General features: G+C 49.6%; 1 protein-coding gene and 1 non-coding gene across 5 annotated transcripts in view; both read left to right on the top strand.

Annotated features, from left to right (window-relative positions):
• The first annotated feature begins 3,659 nt into the window (after positions 1-3,659).
• On the top strand, positions 3,660-3,778 carry LOC138351220 (5S ribosomal RNA). Its single transcript, XR_011222371.1, has one exon. It is a non-coding gene; the product is annotated as a 5S ribosomal RNA (ribosomal RNA).
• A 2,537-nt stretch (positions 3,779-6,315) lies between these two features.
• The window catches only part of LOC123764814 (oxidative stress responsive kinase frayed), a 257,836-nt gene continuing 245,632 nt past the window's right edge, over positions 6,316-18,519 (top strand). For 3 of the 4 annotated variants that reach the window (XM_069302650.1, XM_069302651.1, XM_069302655.1), the window contains exon 1: positions 6,575-6,765. In XM_069302650.1, coding sequence (XP_069158751.1) covers positions 6,716-6,765 — 50 coding nt within the window. In that variant the 5' untranslated portion in view covers positions 6,575-6,715. Of the gene's footprint in view, positions 6,766-18,519 lie in introns of all 4 variants that reach the window. The other variant, XM_069302652.1, reaches the window with a different exon arrangement.

Genomic DNA, 18,519 nt, shown 5'->3' on the forward strand with positions numbered 1-18,519 from the left:
GTCAACACTGGGGTCAACACCCGGGTCAACACTGGGGTCAACACTGGGGTCAGCACTCTGGGGTCAACACACTGGGGTCAACACTCTGGGGTCAACACTGGGATCAGCACTCTAAGTCAACACTCTGGGGTCAACACTGGGGTCAACACTGTGGTCAACACTGGGATCAACACTCTGGGGTCAACACTGGGGTCAGCACTCTGGGGTCAACACTGGGATCAACACTCTGGGGTCAACACTGGGGTCAACACTGTGGTCAGCATTCTGGGGTCAACACTGGTGTCAGCACTCTGGGGTCAACACTGGGGTCAGCACTCTGGGGTCAACACGGGTACACTCTGGGGTCAACACTGGGGTCAGCACTCTGGGGTCAACACTCTGGGGTCATCACTGGGGTCAACACTCTGGGGTCAACACTGGGGTCAGCACTCTGGGTCAACAATCTGGGGTCCACACTCTGGGGTCAACACTGGGGTCTACACTCTGGGGTCAACACTCTGGGGTCAACACTCTGGGGTCAACACTGGGGTCAGCACTCTGGGGTCAACACTCTGGGGTCAACACTGGGGTCAACACTGGGGTCAGCACTCTGGGGTCAGCACTCTGGGGTCAACACTCTGGTGTCAACACTGGGGTCAACACTCTGGGATCAACACTCTGGGGTCAAGACTCTGGGGTCAAGACTCTGGGGTCAACACTCTGGGGTCAACACTGGGGTCAACACTCTGGGGTCAACACTGGGGTCAACACTCTGGGGTCAACACTGGGGTCAACACTAGTGTCAACACTGGGGTCAACACTTTGGGGTCAACACTGTGGTCAACACTCTGGGGTTAACACTGGGGTCAACAGTGGGGTCAACACTAGTGTCAACACTGGGGTCAACACTGGGGTCAACACTGTGGTCAACACTGGGGTCAACACTCTGGGGTCAACACTGGGGTCAACACTGTGTCAACACTGGGGTCAACACTCTGGGGTCAACACTCTGGGTTCAACACTGGGGTCAACACTGTGTCAATACTGGGGTCAACACTGGGGTCAACACTCTGAGGTCAACACTGGGGTCAACACTTGGGTCAACACTCAGGGGTCAACACTGGGGTCAACGCTCTGGGGTCAACACTGGGGTCAACAGTGGGGTCAACACTGGGGTCAACACTCTGAGGTCAACACTGTGGTCAACACTGGGGTCAACACTCTGGGGTCAACACTGTGGTCAACACTGGGGTCAACACTTCGGTCAGCACTCTGGGGTCAACACTCTGGGGTCAACACTCTGGGGTCAACACGGGGGTCAACACTCTGGGGTCAACACTGGGGTCAACACTGGGGTCAGCACTGGGGTCAACACTGGGATCAGCACTCTAAGTCAACACTCTGGGGTCAACACTCTGGGTTCAACACTGGGGTCATCACTTTGGTCAACACTGGGATCAACACTCTGGGGTCAACACTGGGGTCAACACTGGGATCAACACTCTGGGGTCAACACTGGGGTCAGCACTCTGGGGTCAACACTGTGGTCAGCACTCTGGGGTCAACACGTGTCAGCACTCTGGGGTCAACACTGGGGTCAGCACTCTGGGGTCAACACGGGTACACTCTGGGGTCAACACTGGGGTCAGCGCTCTGGGGTCAACACTCTGGGGTCAACACTGGGGTCAACACTCTGCGGTCAACACTGGGGTCAGCACTCTGGGTCAACAATCTGGGGTCAACACTCTGGGGTCTACACTGGGGTCTACACTCTGGGGTCAACACTCTGGGGTCAACACTCTGGGGTCAACACTGGGGTCAGCACTCTGGGGTCAACACTCTGGGGTCAACACTGGGGTCAACACTGGGGTCAGCACTCTAGGGTCAGCACTCTGGGGTCAAGACTCTGGTGTCAACACTGGGGTCAACACTCTGGGATCAACACTCTGGGGTCAAGACTCTGGGGTCAACACTCTGGGGTCAACACTGGGGTCAGCACTCTGGGTCAACAATCTGGGGTCAACACTCTGGGGTCAACACTCTGGGATCAACACTCTGGGGTCAAGACTCTGGGGTCAACACTCTGGGGTCAACACTGGGGTCAACACTGGGGTCAACACTCTGGTTAGGTTAGGTTAGGTTAGGTTAGGTTAGGTTAGGTTAGGTGTGGAGAGTGTGGAGGTGTACAGTGTAGGTGTGGAGAGTGTGGAGGTGTACAGTGTAGGTGTGGAGAGTGTGGAGGTGTACAGTGTAGGTGTGGAGAGTGTGGAGGTGTACAGTGTAGGTGTGGAGAGTGTGGAGGTGTACAGTGTAGGTGTGGAGAGTGTGGAGGTGTACAGTGTAGGTGTGGAGAGTGTGGTGGTGTACAGTGTAGGTGTGGAGAGTGTGGAGGTGTACAGTGTAGGTGTGGAGAGTGTGGAGGTGTACAGTGTAGGTGTGGAGGTGTACAGTGTAGGTGTGGAGAGTGTGGAGGTGTACAGTGTAGGTGTGGAGAGTGTGGTGGTGTACAGTGTAGGTGTGGAGAGTGTGGAGGTGTACAGTGTAGGTGTGGAGAGTGTGGAGGTGTACAGTGTAGGTGTGGAGAGTGTGGAGGTGTACAGTGTAGGTGTGGAGAGTGTGGTGCAGTACAGTGTAGGTGTTGAGAGTGTGGTGGTGTACAGTGAAGGTGTGGAGAGTGTGGTGCAGTACAGTGCAGGTGTGGAGAGTGTGGAGGTGTACAGTGCAGGTGTGGAGAGTGTGGAGGTGTACAGTGTAGGTGTGGAGAGTGTGGTGCAGTACAGTGTAGGTGTGGAGAGTGTGGAGGTGTACAGTGTAGGTGTGGAGAGTGTGGTGCAGTACAGTGTAGGTGTTGAGAGTGTGGTGGTGTACAGTGTAGGTGTGGAGAGTGTGGTGGTGTACAGTGTAGGTGTTGAGAGTGTGGTGGTGTACAGTGTAGGTGTGGAGAGTGTGGTGGTGTACAGTGCAGGTGTGGAGAGTGTGGAGGTGTACAGTGCAGGTGTGGAGAGTGTGGAGGTGTACAGTGTAGGTGTGGAGAGTGTGGTGGTGTACAGTGTAGGTGTGGAGAGTGTGGAGGTGTACAGTGTAGGTGTGGAGAGTGTGGAGGTGTACAGTGTAGGTGTGGAGAGTGTGGTGGTGTACAGTGTAGGTGTGGAGAGTGTGGTGCAGTACAGTGTAGGTGTTGAGAGTGTGGTGGTGTACAGTGTAGGTGTGGAGAGTGTGGTGGTGTACAGTGCAGGTGTGGAGAGTGTGGTGGTGTACAGTGCAGGTGTGGAGTGTGGAGGTGTACAGTGTAGGTGTGGAGAGTGTGGTGGTGTACAGTGTAGCACCACACACAGGGCGCCAGGAGCCAGGGGTCGTCTGCCAGCAGCCTCAACACCTGGAGCAGACACCTAGCGGCCACCACCTCCACCTGCAGGTCCAGTATACACACATTATTGCATCATTTATAGTCTTCAAACCAATATGTCAGTGTTAATGGGAACCATTTTGTGTTGGTTGGAGTCGAACAGGTTGGGGAGGTTACGTCAGCGGGCCACGTCTGCGTCGCTGTTCTATGGGGAATAACGTGAGATATCCTATCTCAGAAATGTCCAGGGATAACTGCGCTAATTGTCCAGCGGGGCCCTAGTGTAATATACCCATTTTGTCCAGCGGGGCCCTAGTGTAATATATAATATATTGCCAACGGCCATACCACGTTGAGAACACCGCTTCTCGTCCGATCAGTGAAGTTAAACAACGTTGGGTTTGGTTAGTACTTGGATGGGTGACCGCCTGGGAACACCAAATGCTGTTGGCAATAATGTTTAACACTCAGCTCTCTTGTTTAAATCCCTAAACTTGCTAAATATTAACTCCCTCCACACATTCTCTTGTGTCAACTACATTTACAAAACCCTGTTCTTAAATGCAAACCATGCTCTGAAACTCTCCCTGGACAGATGTAATAGGACCCATTATCACCACACCAGAAATAAATATCTCTTTGATATCCCCAGGGTCAAACTTAATCTGTGTAAACACTCTATGCAAATTAAGGGACCTAGTCTAAGGAACTCACTTCCTAGTGAATTGAAAAACTGTAAAACTTTTGCCTTATTTAAAAGCAAAACCAAAAAGTACCTAATTTCATCTTCATAGTTTCCTACACTGAGCTTTAAATTTGCTCTGTACCTAGTGTTACCCAATCTCCTAATTTTTATGTAATATCAAACTACCTTATCATTGTGTTCATTGCTGTCTTCTTTTATGTGCTAGCCATATGCTGTATTGTGACTACCAATTTTTGTCAACTACCATTCAAGCTGTCATTGCAATCAATCTTAGCTACCTATGTGCTTTAATATACTGTACCTACAATTTTCTCTCATCTTCTTTTTTTTCATTTCATGTAACTGTTATCATTTTTTTGTCTATAAATTTTGCAAGTATTTACCTCCTTAAAATTGTCTTAGATTAAGGACCTGCCCGAAACGCTGCGCGTGCTAGTGGCTTTACAAGACTGTAATTACCATATTTGTATCCTCACATTCCTTATGTACATTCTTGTATATGCATAAATAAATAAATAAATAAATAAATACCCATGCCCATGTTGTCCAGCGAGGCGCTAGTGTAATATACCCATGTTGTCCAGCGGGTCGCTAGTGTAATATATCCATGTTGTCCAGCGGGGCGCTAGTGTAAGTAGCCCTGTGCTATCGTGATCAAAGATAACATAACTCCATGAAGAAGCAAAACACAATTTGTTATTTAGTCAAGCGTCCCTAAGCTCTCAGGTGTTGGGAGAGTACGACACTTTGTGCGGCTGCCTGCAGCGCTGCCAGGCGCAGTGTTTACAACAAGATCAACCATTACCTGTTGTCTGCTAACTTAACCTAACTTACCCACGTTACCTTTGTAAACTAACTTTACTGTACCTACACTCACTTAACCTAACCTACAAACTGTCCCATGTACACCCCATAACAGTACCATGTACACCCCCATAAACTGTACCATGTACATCCCCATAAACTGTACCATGTACACCCCCATAAACTGTACCATGTACACCCCATAACTGTACCATGTACACCCCATAACTGTACCATGCTCACCCCATAACTGTACCATGTACACCCCATAACTGTACCATGTACACCCCATAACTGTACCATGTACACCCTATAACAGTACCATGTACACCCCCATAAACTGTACCATGTACACCCCATAACTGTACCATGCTCACCCCATAACTGTACCATGTACACTCCATAACTGTATTATGTACACCCCCATAAACTGTACCATGTACACCCCATAACTGTACCATGCTCACCCCATAACAGTACCATGCTCACCCCATAACTGTACCATGTACACCCCATAACTGTACCATGTACACCCCATAACTGTACCATGTACACCCCATAACTGTACCATGTACACCCCATAACTGTATTATGTACACCCCATAAACTGTACCATGTACACTCCATAACTGTACCATGTACGCCCCATAACTGTACCATGTACACCCTATAACAGAACCATGTACACCCCCATAAACTGTACCATGTACACCCCATAACTGTACCATGCTCACCCCATAACAGTACCATGCTCACCCCATAACTGTACCATGTACACCCCATAACTGTACCATGTACACCCCATAACTGTACCATGCACACCCCATAACTGTACCATGTACACCCCATAACTGTATTATGTACACCCCCATAAACTGTACCATGTACACTCCATAACTGTACCATGTACGCCCCATAACTGTAACATGTACACCCCATAACTGTACCATGTACACCCCATAACTGTACCATGTACACCCCATAACTGTATTATGTACACCCCCATAAACTGTACCATGTACACTCCATAACTGTACCATGTACGCCCCATAACTGTAACATGTACACCCCATAACTGTACCATGTACACCCCATAACTGTACCATGTACACCCCATAACTGTATTATGTACACCCCCATAAACTGTACCATGTACACTCCATAACTGTACCATGTACGCCCCATAACTGTAACATGTACACCCCATAACTGTACCATGTACACCCCATAACTGTACCATGTACGCCCCATAACTGTACCGTGTACACCCCCATAACTGTACCATGTACACCCCATAACTGTACCATGTACACCCCATAACTGTACCATGTACACCCCCATAAGTGTACCGTGTACACCCCATAAACACACACCGTAGAGGGACGGTGCAAGGCGTCATGTAAGTGAGCAGAGACGTAGTACTGGTTCAGGCTACGGTGTCACAGTCATCTTCCTAAATTACTCCACATTATCTTATCAGGAGTAGTAGTGTTTTGTCCACCCGGCCGGACAGTGACGCTTGGACAGTGATGCTAGGACAGTAGTAGTGTCCAGACGGCTGAACAGTGATGCTTGGACAGTAGTAGTGTCCAGACGGCTGAACAGTGAGGCTTGGACAGTAGTAGTGTCCAGACAGCTGAACAGTGAGGCAGTTACTGTGTGAGAAGGAGCAGACTCACCGTGATATACTCACCGTGATATACTCTCTCACAGTGTGTAGACAAAGAGGTTCACCAACATAACATACCCCAGTATACCCCAGACAGCTGCCCATACAGACATACTCTGGCCAGTGACTACCTCAGAGTTGTGAGGTTATCAGAGAGACTGTGGCAGTGGTTGAGTGATTATGGAGTAGTGAGATAGACTCCTTGTTGATCATGCCGCACCAAGACGACGCCCCCAGAGTCTCCAATGGCAGCCTCCCCAGGTACGTCAGTCTCATTCTCGCCCTTAATGACTCTATTATACCACTGTCTTGTACTGGTGGCTAGCTTACACCACTACCACACACTAGGGAGCCTTAGTGTGTATCCTGGGGTATGTAGGAGGCCTTAGTGTGTACCCTGGGGTATGTAGGAGGCCTTAGTGCGTATCCTGGGGTATGTAGGAGGCCTTAGTGCGTATCCTGGGGTATGTAGGGAGCCTTAGTGTGTATCCTGGGGTATGTAGTGAGCCTTAGTGTATATCCTGGGGTATGTAGGGAGCCTTAGTGTGTATCCTGGGGTATGTAGTGAGCCTTAGTGTGTATCCTGGGGTATGTAGGGAGCCTTAGTGTATATCCTGGGGTATGTAGGGAGCCTTAGTGTGTATCCTGGGGTATGTAGTGAGCCTTAGTGTATATCCTGGGGTATGTAGGGAGCCTTAGTGTGTATCCTGGGGTATGTAGGAGGCCTTAGTGTATATCCTGGGGTATGTAGGGAGCCTTAGTGTGTATCCTGGGGTATGTAGGAGGCCTTAGTGTGTATCCTGGGGTATGTAGGGAGCCTTAGTGTGTATCCTGGGGTATGTAGTGAGCCTTAGTGTATATCCTGGGGTATGTAGGGAGCCTTAGTGTGTATCCTGGGGTATGTAGGAGGCCTTAGTGTGTATCCTGGGGTATGTAGGGAGCCTTAGTGTGTATCCTGGGGTATGTAGTGAGCCTTAGTGTATATCCTGGGGTATGTAGGGAGCCTTAGTGTGTATCCTGGGGTATGTAGGAGGCCTTAGTGTATATCCTGGGGTATGTAGGGAGCCTTAGTGTGTATCCTGGGGTATGTAGGAGGCCTTAGTGCGTATCCTGGGGTATGTAGGGAGCCTTAGTGTGTATCCTGGGGTATGTAGGAGGCCTCAGTGCGTATCCTGGGGTATGTAGGAGGCCTTAGTGCGTATCCTGGGGTATGTAGGGAGCCTTAGTGTGTATCCTGGGGTATGTAGGGAGCCTTAGTGTGTATCCTGGGGTATGTAGGGAGCCTTAGTGTGTATCCTGGGGTATGTAGGAGGCCTTAGTGTATATCCTGGGGTATGTAGGGAGCCTTAGTGTGTATCCTGGGGTATGTAGGAGGCCTTAGTGTGTATCCTGGGGTATGTAGGGAGCCTTAGTGTGTATCCTGGGGTATGTAGTGAGCCTTAGTGTATATCCTGGGGTATGTAGGGAGCCTTAGTGTGTATCCTGGGGTATGTAGGAGGCCTTAGTGTGTATCCTGGGGTATGTAGGGAGCCTTAGTGTGTATCCTGGGGTATGTAGTGAGCCTTAGTGTATATCCTGGGGTATGTAGGGAGCCTTAGTGTGTATCCTGGGGTATGTAGGAGGCCTTAGTGTATATCCTGGGGTATGTAGGGAGCCTTAGTGTGTATCCTGGGGTATGTAGGAGGCCTTAGTGCGTATCCTGGGGTATGTAGGGAGCCTTAGTGTGTATCCTGGGGTATGTAGGAGGCCTCAGTGCGTATCCTGGGGTATGTAGGAGGCCTTAGTGCGTATCCTGGGGTATGTAGGGAGCCTTAGTGTGTATCCTGGGGTATGTAGGGAGCCTTAGTGTGTATCCTGGGGTATGTAGGGAGCCTTAGTGTGTATCCTGGGGTATGTCGGGGCCTTAGTGTGTATCCTGGGGTAGGTAGGGAGCCTTAGTGTGTATCCTGGGGTATGTTGGGAGCCTTAGTGTGTTTCCTGGGGTATGTTGTGAGCCTTAGTGTGTATCCTAGGGTATGTAGGGGGCCTTAGTGTGTATCCTGGGGTATGTAGGGAGCCTTAGTGCGTATCCTGGGGTATGTTGTGAGCCTTACTGTATATCCTGGGGTATGTAGGGGGCCTTAGTGTGTATCCTGGGGTATGTAGGGAGCCTTAGTGTGTATCCTGGGGTATGTAGGGAGCCTTAGTGTGTATCCTGGGGTATGTAGGGAGCCTTAGTGCGTATCCTGGGGTATGTTGTGAGCCTTAGTGTATATCCTGGGGTATGTTGTGAGACTTAGTGTGTATCCTGGGGTATGTAGGAGGCCTTAGTGTGTATCCTGGGGTATGTAGGGAGCCTTAGTGTGTATCCTGGGGTATGTAGGGAGCCTTAGTGCGTATCCTGGGGTATGTTGTGAGCCTTAGTGTATATCCTGGGGTATGTAGGGAGCCTTAGTGTATATCCTGGGGTATGTAGGGAGCCTTAGTGTGTATCCTGGGGTATGTAGGGAGCCTTAGAGTGTATCCTGGGGTATGTAGTGAGCCTTAGTGTATATCCTGGGGTATGTAGGGAGCCTTAGTGTGTATCCTGGGGTAAGTAGGGAGCCTTAGTGTGTATCCTGGGGTATGTAGGGGGCCTTAGTGTGTATCCTGGGGTATGTAGTGAGCCTTAGTGTATATCCTGGGGTAAGTAGGGAGCCTTAGTGTGTATCCTGGGGTAAGTAGGAGGCCTTAGTGTGTATCCTGGGGTAAGTAGGGAGCCTTAGTGTGTATCCTGGGGTATGTAGGGAGCCTTAGTGTGTATCCTGGGGTATGTAGGGAGCCTTAGTGTGTATCCTGGGGTATGTAGTGAGCCTTAGTGTGTATCCTGGGGTATGTAGTGAGCCTTAGTGTATATCCTGGGGTATGTTGTGAGCCTTAGTGTGTATCCTGGGGTATGTTGTGAGCCTTAGTGTATATCCTGGGGTATGTAGGGAGCCTTATTGTGTATCCTGGGGTATGTAGGGAGCCTTATTGTGTATCCTGGGGTATGTTGTGAGCCTTAGTGTATATCCTGGGGTATGTAGGGAGCCTTAGTGTGTATCCTGGGGTATGTAGTGAGCCTTAGTGTATATCCTGGGGTATGTAGTGAGCCTTAGTGTATATCCTGGGGTATGTAGTGAGCCTTAGTGTATATCCTGGGGTATGTAGTGAGCCTTAGTGTATATCCTGGGGTATGTAGGGAGCCTTAGTGTGTATCCTGGGGTATGTAGTGAGCCTTAGTGTATATCCTGGGGTATGTAGTGAGCCTTAGTGTATATCCTGGGGTATGTAGGGAGCCTTAGTGTGTATCCTGGGGTATGTAGGGAGCCTTAGTGTGTATCCTGGGGTATGTAGGGAGCCTTAGTGTATATCCTGGGGTATGTTGTGAGCCTTAGAGTGTATCCTGGGGTATGTTGTGAGCCTTAGTGTATATCCTGGGGTATGTAGGGAGCCTTAGTGTGTATCCTGGGGTATGTAGGGAGCCTTAGTGTGTATCCTGGGGTATGTAGGGAGCCTTAGTGTGTATCCTGGGGTATGTAGGGAGCCTTAGTGTGTATCCTGGGGTATGTAGGGAGCCTTAGTGTGTATCCTGGGGTATGTTGTGAGCCTTAGAGTGTATCCTGGGGTATGTTGTGAGCCTTAGTGTATATCCTGGGGTATGTAGGGAGCCTTAGTGTGTATCCTGGGGTATGTTGTGAGCCTTAGTGTATATCCTGGGGTATGTAGGGAGCCTTAGTGTGTATCCTGGGGTATGTTGTGAGCCTTAGTGTGTATCCTGGGGTATGTAGTGAGCCTTAGTGCGTATCCTGGGGTATGTAGGAGGCCTTAGTGTGTATCCTGGGGTATGTAGGGAGCCTTAGTGTGTATCCTGGGGTATGTTGTGAGCCTTAGTGTGTATCCTGGGGTATGTAGGGAGCCTTAGTGTGTATCCTGGGGTATGTAGGGAGCCTTAGTGTGTATCCTGGGGTATGTAGGGAGCCTTAGAGTGTATCCTGGGGTATGTAGTGAGCCTTAGTGTATATCCTGGGGTATGTAGGGAGCCTTAGTGTGTATCCTGGGGTATGTTGTGAGCCTTAGTGTGTATCCTGGAGTATGTAGGGAGCCTTAGTGTGTATCCTGGGGTATGTAGGGAGCCTTAGTGTGTATCCTGGGGTATGTAGGGAGCCTTAGAGTGTATCCTGGGGTATGTAGTGAGCCTTAGTGTATATCCTGGGGTATGTAGGGAGCCTTAGTGTGTATCCTGGGGTATGTTGTGAGCCTTAGTGTGTATCCTGGGGTATGTAGGGAGCCTTAGTGTGTATCCTGGGGTATGTAGGGAGCCTTAGTGTACTCACCTATTTGTACTCACCTATTTGTGTGTATCCTGGGGTATGTAGGGACCCTTAGTGTGCATCCTGGGGTATGTTGTGAGCCTTAGTGTGTATCCTGGGGTATGTTGTGAGCCTTAGTGTGTATCCTGGGGTATGTTGTGAGCCTTAGTGTGTATCCTGGGGTATGTTGTGAGCCTTAGTGTGTATCCTGGGGTATGTTGTGAGCCTTAGTGTGTATCCTGGGGTATGTTGTGAGCCTTAGTGTGTATCCTGGGGTATGTAGGGACCCTTAGTGTGCATCCTGGGGTATGTTGTGAGCCTTAGTGTGTATCCTGGGGTATGTTGTGAGCCTTAGTGTGTATCCTGGGGTATGTTGTGAGCCTTAGTGTGTATCCTGGGGTATGTAGGGGGGCCTTAGTGTGTATCCTGGGGTATGTAGTGAGCCTTAGTGTATTCACCTAGTTGTATTCACCTAGTTGTGCTTGCAGGGGATGAGCTCTGGCTCCTACGGCCCGCCTCTCAACTGTCTATCAACGAACTGTTACTAACTACTAACTAACTTTTTTTTCCCCACACACCCAGGAAGCAGCCCTTAACAGCTGTTTAACTCCCAGTTACCTATTTACTGCTAGGTAACAGGAGCATCAGGGTGAAAGAAATTTTGCTCACTTTTGCTTTTGCCATCAATGTGGGTCGAACCCAGACCCTAGGATTACGAGTCCAGAGCGCTGTCCACTCAGCTATCAGGCCCCAGCTTGATAGCTGAGTGTGTGTGTGTGTGTGTGTGTGTGTGTGTGTGTGTGTGTGTGTGTGTGTGTGTGTGTGTGTGTGTGTGTGTGTGTGTGTGTGTGTGTGTGTACTCACATAATCGTGCAACACATACTAGGCAAGTGTTGCAGGAAGACATACATGTGAACGAACACTGATGCAACACAATTTCTGTTACACTTGGGAGAGGATCTGCCCAACCGCTTGAGCTGGACGGTAGAGCGACGGTCTCGCTTCCTGCAGGTCGGCGTTCAATCCCCGACCGTCCACAAGTGGTTGGGCACCATTCCTTCCCCCAGCCCCATCCCAAATCCTTATCCTGGCCCCTTCCCAGTGCTACATAGTCGTGAGGGCTTGGCGCTTTCCCCTGATAGTTTCCATGCCGTTACAGGAGGCAGTGGGGAAGATGCAACAGAATGGTCAATCTTGCACAATGTTGAGTGTAAATCACGCCCTTTATTGTTCAACAATGGGTTTAGTTCGTTTATTATGGCAGCAAATATAATGGACTCCGGATGGTATCATGATGTTATCTCTGATATATCCGTTATCGCAGTCAAGGTCGTGCATATCGTGTTATCCCTAGTCTACCTGCCTGGTTCATGGACGTTATCTTAATTACTCATTAGTCACGTAACTGGTGAGTCATGAGGTTATGGTGGCACTGGTGGGAAGTACCATGGTAATGGTGGCACTGGTGGGAAGTGCCATGGTAATGGTGGCACTGGTGGGAAGTACAATGGTAATGGTGACACTGGTGGGAAGTACCATGGTAATGGTGGCACTGGTGGGAAGTACCATGGTAATGGTGGCACTGGTGGGAAGTACCATGGTAATGGTGGCACTGGTGGGAAGTACCATGGTAATGGTGGCACTGGTGGGAAGTACCATGGTAATGGTGGCACTGGTGGGAAGTACCATGGTAATGGTAGCACTGGTGGGAAGTACCATGGTAATGGTGGCACTGGTGGGAAGTACCATGGTAATGGTGACATTGGTGGGAAGTACCATGGTAATGGTGACACTGGTGGGGGGTACCATGGTAATGGTGGCACTGGTGGGAAGTACCATGGTAATGGTGGCACTGGTGGGAAGTACCTTGGTAATGGTGGCACTGGTGGGGGGCACCATGGTAATGGTGACACTGGTGGGAAGCACCATGGTAATGGTGGCACTGGTGGGGGGCACCATGGTAATGGTGACACTGGTGGGAAGCACCATGGTAATGGTGGCACTGGTGGGAAGTACCATGGTAATGGTGGCACTGGTGGGAAGTACCTTGGTAATGGTGGCACTGGTGGGAAGTACCATGGTAATGGTGGCACTGGTGGGAAGTACCATGGTAATGGTGGCACTGGTGGGAAGTACCATGGTAATGGTGGCACTGGTGGGAAGTACCATGGTAATGGTGGCACTGGTGGGAAGTACCATGGTAATGGTGGCACTGGTGGGAAGTACCATGGTAATGGTGGCACTGGTGGGAAGTACCATGGTAATGGTGGCACTGGTGGGAAGTACCATGGTAATGGTGGCACTGGTGGGAAGTACCATGGTAATGGTGGCACTGGTGGGAAGTACCATGGTAATGGTGGCACTGGTGGGAAGTACCATGGTAATGGTGGCACTGGTGGGAAGTACCATGGTAATGGTGGCACTGGTGGGAAGTACCATGGTAATGGTGGCACTGGTGGGAAGTACCATGGTAATGGTGGCACTGGTGGGAAGTACCATGGTAATGGTGGCACTGGTGGGAAGTACCATGGTAATGGTGGCACTGGTGGGAAGTACCATGGTAATGGTGGCACTGGTGGGAAGTACCATGGTAATGGTGGCACTGGTGGGAAGTACCATGGTAATGGTGGCACTGGTGGGAAGTACCATGGTAATGGTGACACTGGTGGGAAGTACCATGGTAATGGTGACACTGGTGGGGGGCACCATGGTAATGGTGGCACTGGTGGGAAGTACCATGGTAATGGTGGCACTGGTGGGAAGTACCATGGTAATGGTGGCACTGGTGGGAAGCACCATGGTAATGGTGGCACTGGTGGGAAGTACCATGGTAATGGTGACACTGGTGGGAAGTACCATGGTAATGGTTACACTGGTGGGGGGCACCATGGTAATGGTGGCACTGGTGGGAAGTACCATGGTAATGGTGGCACTGGTGGGAAGTACCATGGTAATGGTGGCACTGGTGGGAAGTACCATGGTAATGGTGGCACTGGTGGGAAGTACCATGGTAATGGTGGCACTGGTGGGAAGAACCATGGTAATGGTGACACTGGTGGGGGGCACCATGGTAATGGTGGCACTGGTGGGAAGTACCATGGTAATGGTGGCACTGGTGGGAAGTACCATGGTAATGGTGGCACTGGTGGGAAGTACCATGGTAATGGTGGCACTGGTGGGAAGTACCATGGTAATGGTGGCACTGGTGGGAAGTACCATGGTAATGGTGGCACTGGTGGGAAGTACCATGGTAATGGTGGCACTGGTGGGAATTACCATGGTAATGGTGGCACTGGTGGGAAGTACCATGGTAATGGTGGCACTGGTGGAAAGTACCATGGTAATGGTGGCACTGGTGGGAAGTACCATGGTAATGGTGGCACTGGTGGGAAGTACCATGGTAATGGTGGCACTGGTGGGAAGTACCATGGTAATGGTGGCACTGGTGGGAAGTACCATGGTAATGGTGGCACTGGTGGGAAGTACCATGGTAATGGTGGCACTGGTTGGAAGTACCATGGTAATGGTGGCACTGGTGGGAAGTACCATGGTAATGGTGGCACTGGTGGGAAGTACCATGGTAATGGTGACACTGGTGGGAAGTACCATGGTAATGGTGACACTGGTGGGGGGCACCATGGTAATGGTGGCACTGGTGGGAAGTACCATGGTAATGGTGGCACTGGTGGGAAGTACCATGGTAATGGTGGCACTGGTGGGAAGCACCATGGTAATGGTGGCACTGGTGGGAAGTACCATGGTAATGGTGGCACTGGTGGGAAGTACCATGGTAATGGTGGCACTGGTGGGAAGTACCATGGTAATGGTGGCACTGGTGGGAAGTACCATGGTAATGGTGGCACTGGTGGAAAGTACCATGGTAATGGTGGCACTGGTGGGAAGTACCATGGTAATGGTGGCACTGGTGGGAAGTACCATGGTAATGGTGGCACTGGTGGGAAGTACCATGGTAATGGTGGCACTGGTGGGAAGTACCATGGTAATGGTGGCACTGGTGGGAAGTACCATGGTAATGGTGGCACTGGTGGGAAGTACCATGGTAATGGTGGCACTGGTGGGAAGTACCATGGTAATGGTGGCACTGGTGGGAAGTACCATGGTAATGGTGACACTGGTGGGAAGTACCATGGTAATGGTGACACTGGTGGGGGGCACCATGGTAATGGTGGCACTGGTGGGAAGTACCATGGTAATGGTGGCACTGGTGGGAAGTACCATGGTAATGGTGGCACTGGTGGGAAGTACCATGGTAATGGTGGCACTGGTGGGAAGCACCATGGTAATGGTGGCACTGGTGGGAAGCACCATGGTAATGGTGGCACTGGTGGGAAGTACCATGGTAATGGTGGCACTGGTGGGAATTACCATGGTAATGGTGGCACTGGTGGGAAGTACCATGGTAATGGTGGCACTGGTGGAAAGTACCATGGTAATGGTGGCACTGGTGGGAAGCACCATGGTAATGGTGGCACTGGTGGGAAGCACCATGGTAATGGTGGCACTGGTGGGAAGTACCATGGTAATGGTGACACTGGTGGGAAGTACCATGGTAATGGTGACACTGGTGGGGGGCACCATGGTAATGGTGGCACTGGTGGGAAGTACCGTGGTAATGGTGGCACTGGTGGGAAGTACCATGGTAATGGTGGCACTGGTGGGAAGTACCATGGTAATGGTGGCACTGGTGGGAAGTACCATGGTAATGGTGGCACTGGTGGGAAGAACCATGGTAATGGTGACACTGGTGGGGGGCACCATGGTAATGGTGGCACTGGTGGGAAGTACCATGGTAATGGTGGCACTGGTGGGAAGTACCATGGTAATGGTGGCACTGGTGGGAAGTACCTTGGTAATGGTGGCACTGGTGGGAAGTACCATGGTAATGGTGGCACTGGTGGGAAGTACCATGGTAATGGTGGCACTGGTGGGAAGTACCATGGTAATGGTGGCACTGGTGGGAAGTACCTTGGTAATGGTGGCACTGGTGGGAAGTACCATGGTAATGGTGGCACTGGTGGGAAGTACCATGGTAATGGTGGCACTGGTGGGAAGTATCTTGGTAATTGGTACTTCCACATTGAAGCGATCATATGAGTCTGAGGAAATGGAATTGGAACAGAAAGCTATACAAGAGATAAAGAAAAATCCGAAATATTTTTTCACACTCGCAAAATCAAAATCCAAAACCTCGACCAGTATTGGACCGTTAATTACAAATGAAGGTACGTACACAGAGGACAACAAAGACATTAGTGAAATTCTAAGAAGCCAGAATGAGGCTATGTTTAGCACACCAATAAACAACATGAAAGTTAATGACCCAGACAGCTTCTTTATGAATGACATCCAAGCTGCAGATAATATAACGGATATTAACACGAACTCGGAAGACTTTGAAAGAGAAATTGACGATATGCCTATGCACTCACCTCCTGGGCCTGACTCATGGAATTCAAAATTCACAAATAAATGTAAAGTACCAGTAGCGTGAGCACTCAGCGTAATATGGAGAAAAAGCCTGGATACCGGGGAGATACCAGCAGCATTTAAATCTGCAGATATAGCTACTCTGCACAAGGGGGGGTAGTAAAGCCTTGGCAAAAAAATATAGACCAGTTGCACTAACATCACACATAATAAAAGTGGTTGAAAGAGTGATTAGGAATCAAATTTCTAGTTTTATGGAAAATAATGAGTTGCACAATCCAGGACATCATGGATTTAGAGCGGGAAGATCCTGTCTGTCACAGTTACTCAACCACTATGACAAAATCCCAGAAGCTCTAGAAGAAAAGCAAAATGCAGATGTTGTATACACAGACTTTGCAAAGGCGTTCGACAAATGTGACCATGGGGTGATAGCACACAAAATAAGGTCAATGGGAATAACTGGTAAAGTAGGACGCTGGATACTCAAGTTCCTGTCGAACAGAACACAAAGAGTAACAGTCAATCAAATAAAATCGAGTCCAAGCGATGTTAAAAGCTCTGTACCTCAAGGTACAGTCCTTGCACCGCTGCTGTTCCTTATTCTCATATCAGATATAGACAAAAATACACATCACAGCTTCGTGTCATCCTTCGCAGATGACAAAAATCAGCATGAAAATTACCTCTGCTGAAGACATTGAAAAGCTACAAGCAGATGTCAACAAAGTTTTCGAATGGGCAGCAGAAAATAGCATGATGTTTAACAGTGATAAATTTCAGGTACTCAGGTACGGCAAAAATGAGGATTTGAAACATAATACAGGGTACAAAACACAATCGAATCTGCCCATAGTAGAAAAACAGCATGTTAAGGATTTGGGAATAATGATGTCCGTCGATCTAACGTTTAGGGAGCATAACCAAGCAAATATCGCTTCAGCCAGAAAAATGATCGGATGGATTACGAGAACTTTCAAATCCAGGGTTCCCATCACAATGGTTGTACTCTTCAAGTCACTTGTGTTGTCCCGTCTTGAGTACTGCTCAGTACTCGCTTCCCCCTTCAGGGCAGGAGAGATTGCTGAAATAGAGGGAATACAGAGAACATATACGGCACGCATAGACGAGATAAAACACCTAAATTATTGGGATCGTCTCAAAGCTCTCCAAATGTACTCTCTAGAAAGTAGACGAGAGAGATACCAAATAATATACACATGGAAAATACTGGAGGGCCAGGTCCCAAATCTACACAGTAAAATAACAACGTACTGTAGTGAACGCTATGGAAGCAAATGCAGATTGGACCAGTGAAGAGCAGAGGTGCCATAGGCACAATCAGAGAACACTGTATAAACATCAGAGGTCCACGGTTGTTCAACGTCCTCCCAGCGACTATAAGAAATATTGCCGAAACAACCGTGGACATCTTCAAGAGAAAACTGGACTGTTTTCTAAGAGAAGTTCCGGACCAGCCGGGCTGTGGTGGGTATATGGGCCTGTGGGCCGCTCCAAGCAACAGCCTGGTGGACCAAACTCTCACAAGTCGAGCCTGGCCTCAAGCCGGGCTTGGGGAGTAGAAGAACTCCCAGAACCCCATCAAGCAGGTTATGGTGGCCCTGGTGGGGGCACCATGGTTATGGTGGCGCTGGTGGGGGCACCATGGTAATGGTGACACTGGTGGAATGTACTGACGTCATCACTAGGAAAATATTTATGTGATCAAGGGTGTGTCCTACTCGCAATGGTCAGCACATGTTGATGATGTTCGTGTTCTGTACTCACCTAGTGAGTACCGTAAGGGGAGGGGGGGGGTCGCAAGAACAGGATAAACCATGCACAAGCGTTTCTATCAGCTGACAATGACCAGCAAGTGGATACAAGGCGAGAGGCAAAGGGTTTGAGGAAAAAAATTGAAAACCTGGAAACAATCTTTCTCACAATTCTCTGGACTGACATGCTAGAAAAAATGAACGAAACAAAGAATGTCTTGTAACCACAGGATGTGAACATTCATGTTGCCAGGCATGTTCTTGAGTCTAGGCAAACCTCTCTTTAGGCAACTAGAGACAAAATTTTGTGAATAAGAATTCCTTGCCAGGAGAGTGTGTGGCCATGGCCCCTAGCACCGTGGGTGATGGGACCACAGGATGAGTGACGCTGCCCAATACTGTCACTATGGGGGTGTGTCCACTCACAGGATGAGTGACGCTGCCCAATACTGTCACTATGGTGGTGTGTCCACTCACAGGAT

Source organism: Procambarus clarkii, chromosome 48 (genome assembly GCF_040958095.1).
Source record: "Procambarus clarkii isolate CNS0578487 chromosome 48, FALCON_Pclarkii_2.0, whole genome shotgun sequence".
NCBI classification, from domain to species: domain Eukaryota; kingdom Metazoa; phylum Arthropoda; class Malacostraca; order Decapoda; family Cambaridae; genus Procambarus; species Procambarus clarkii.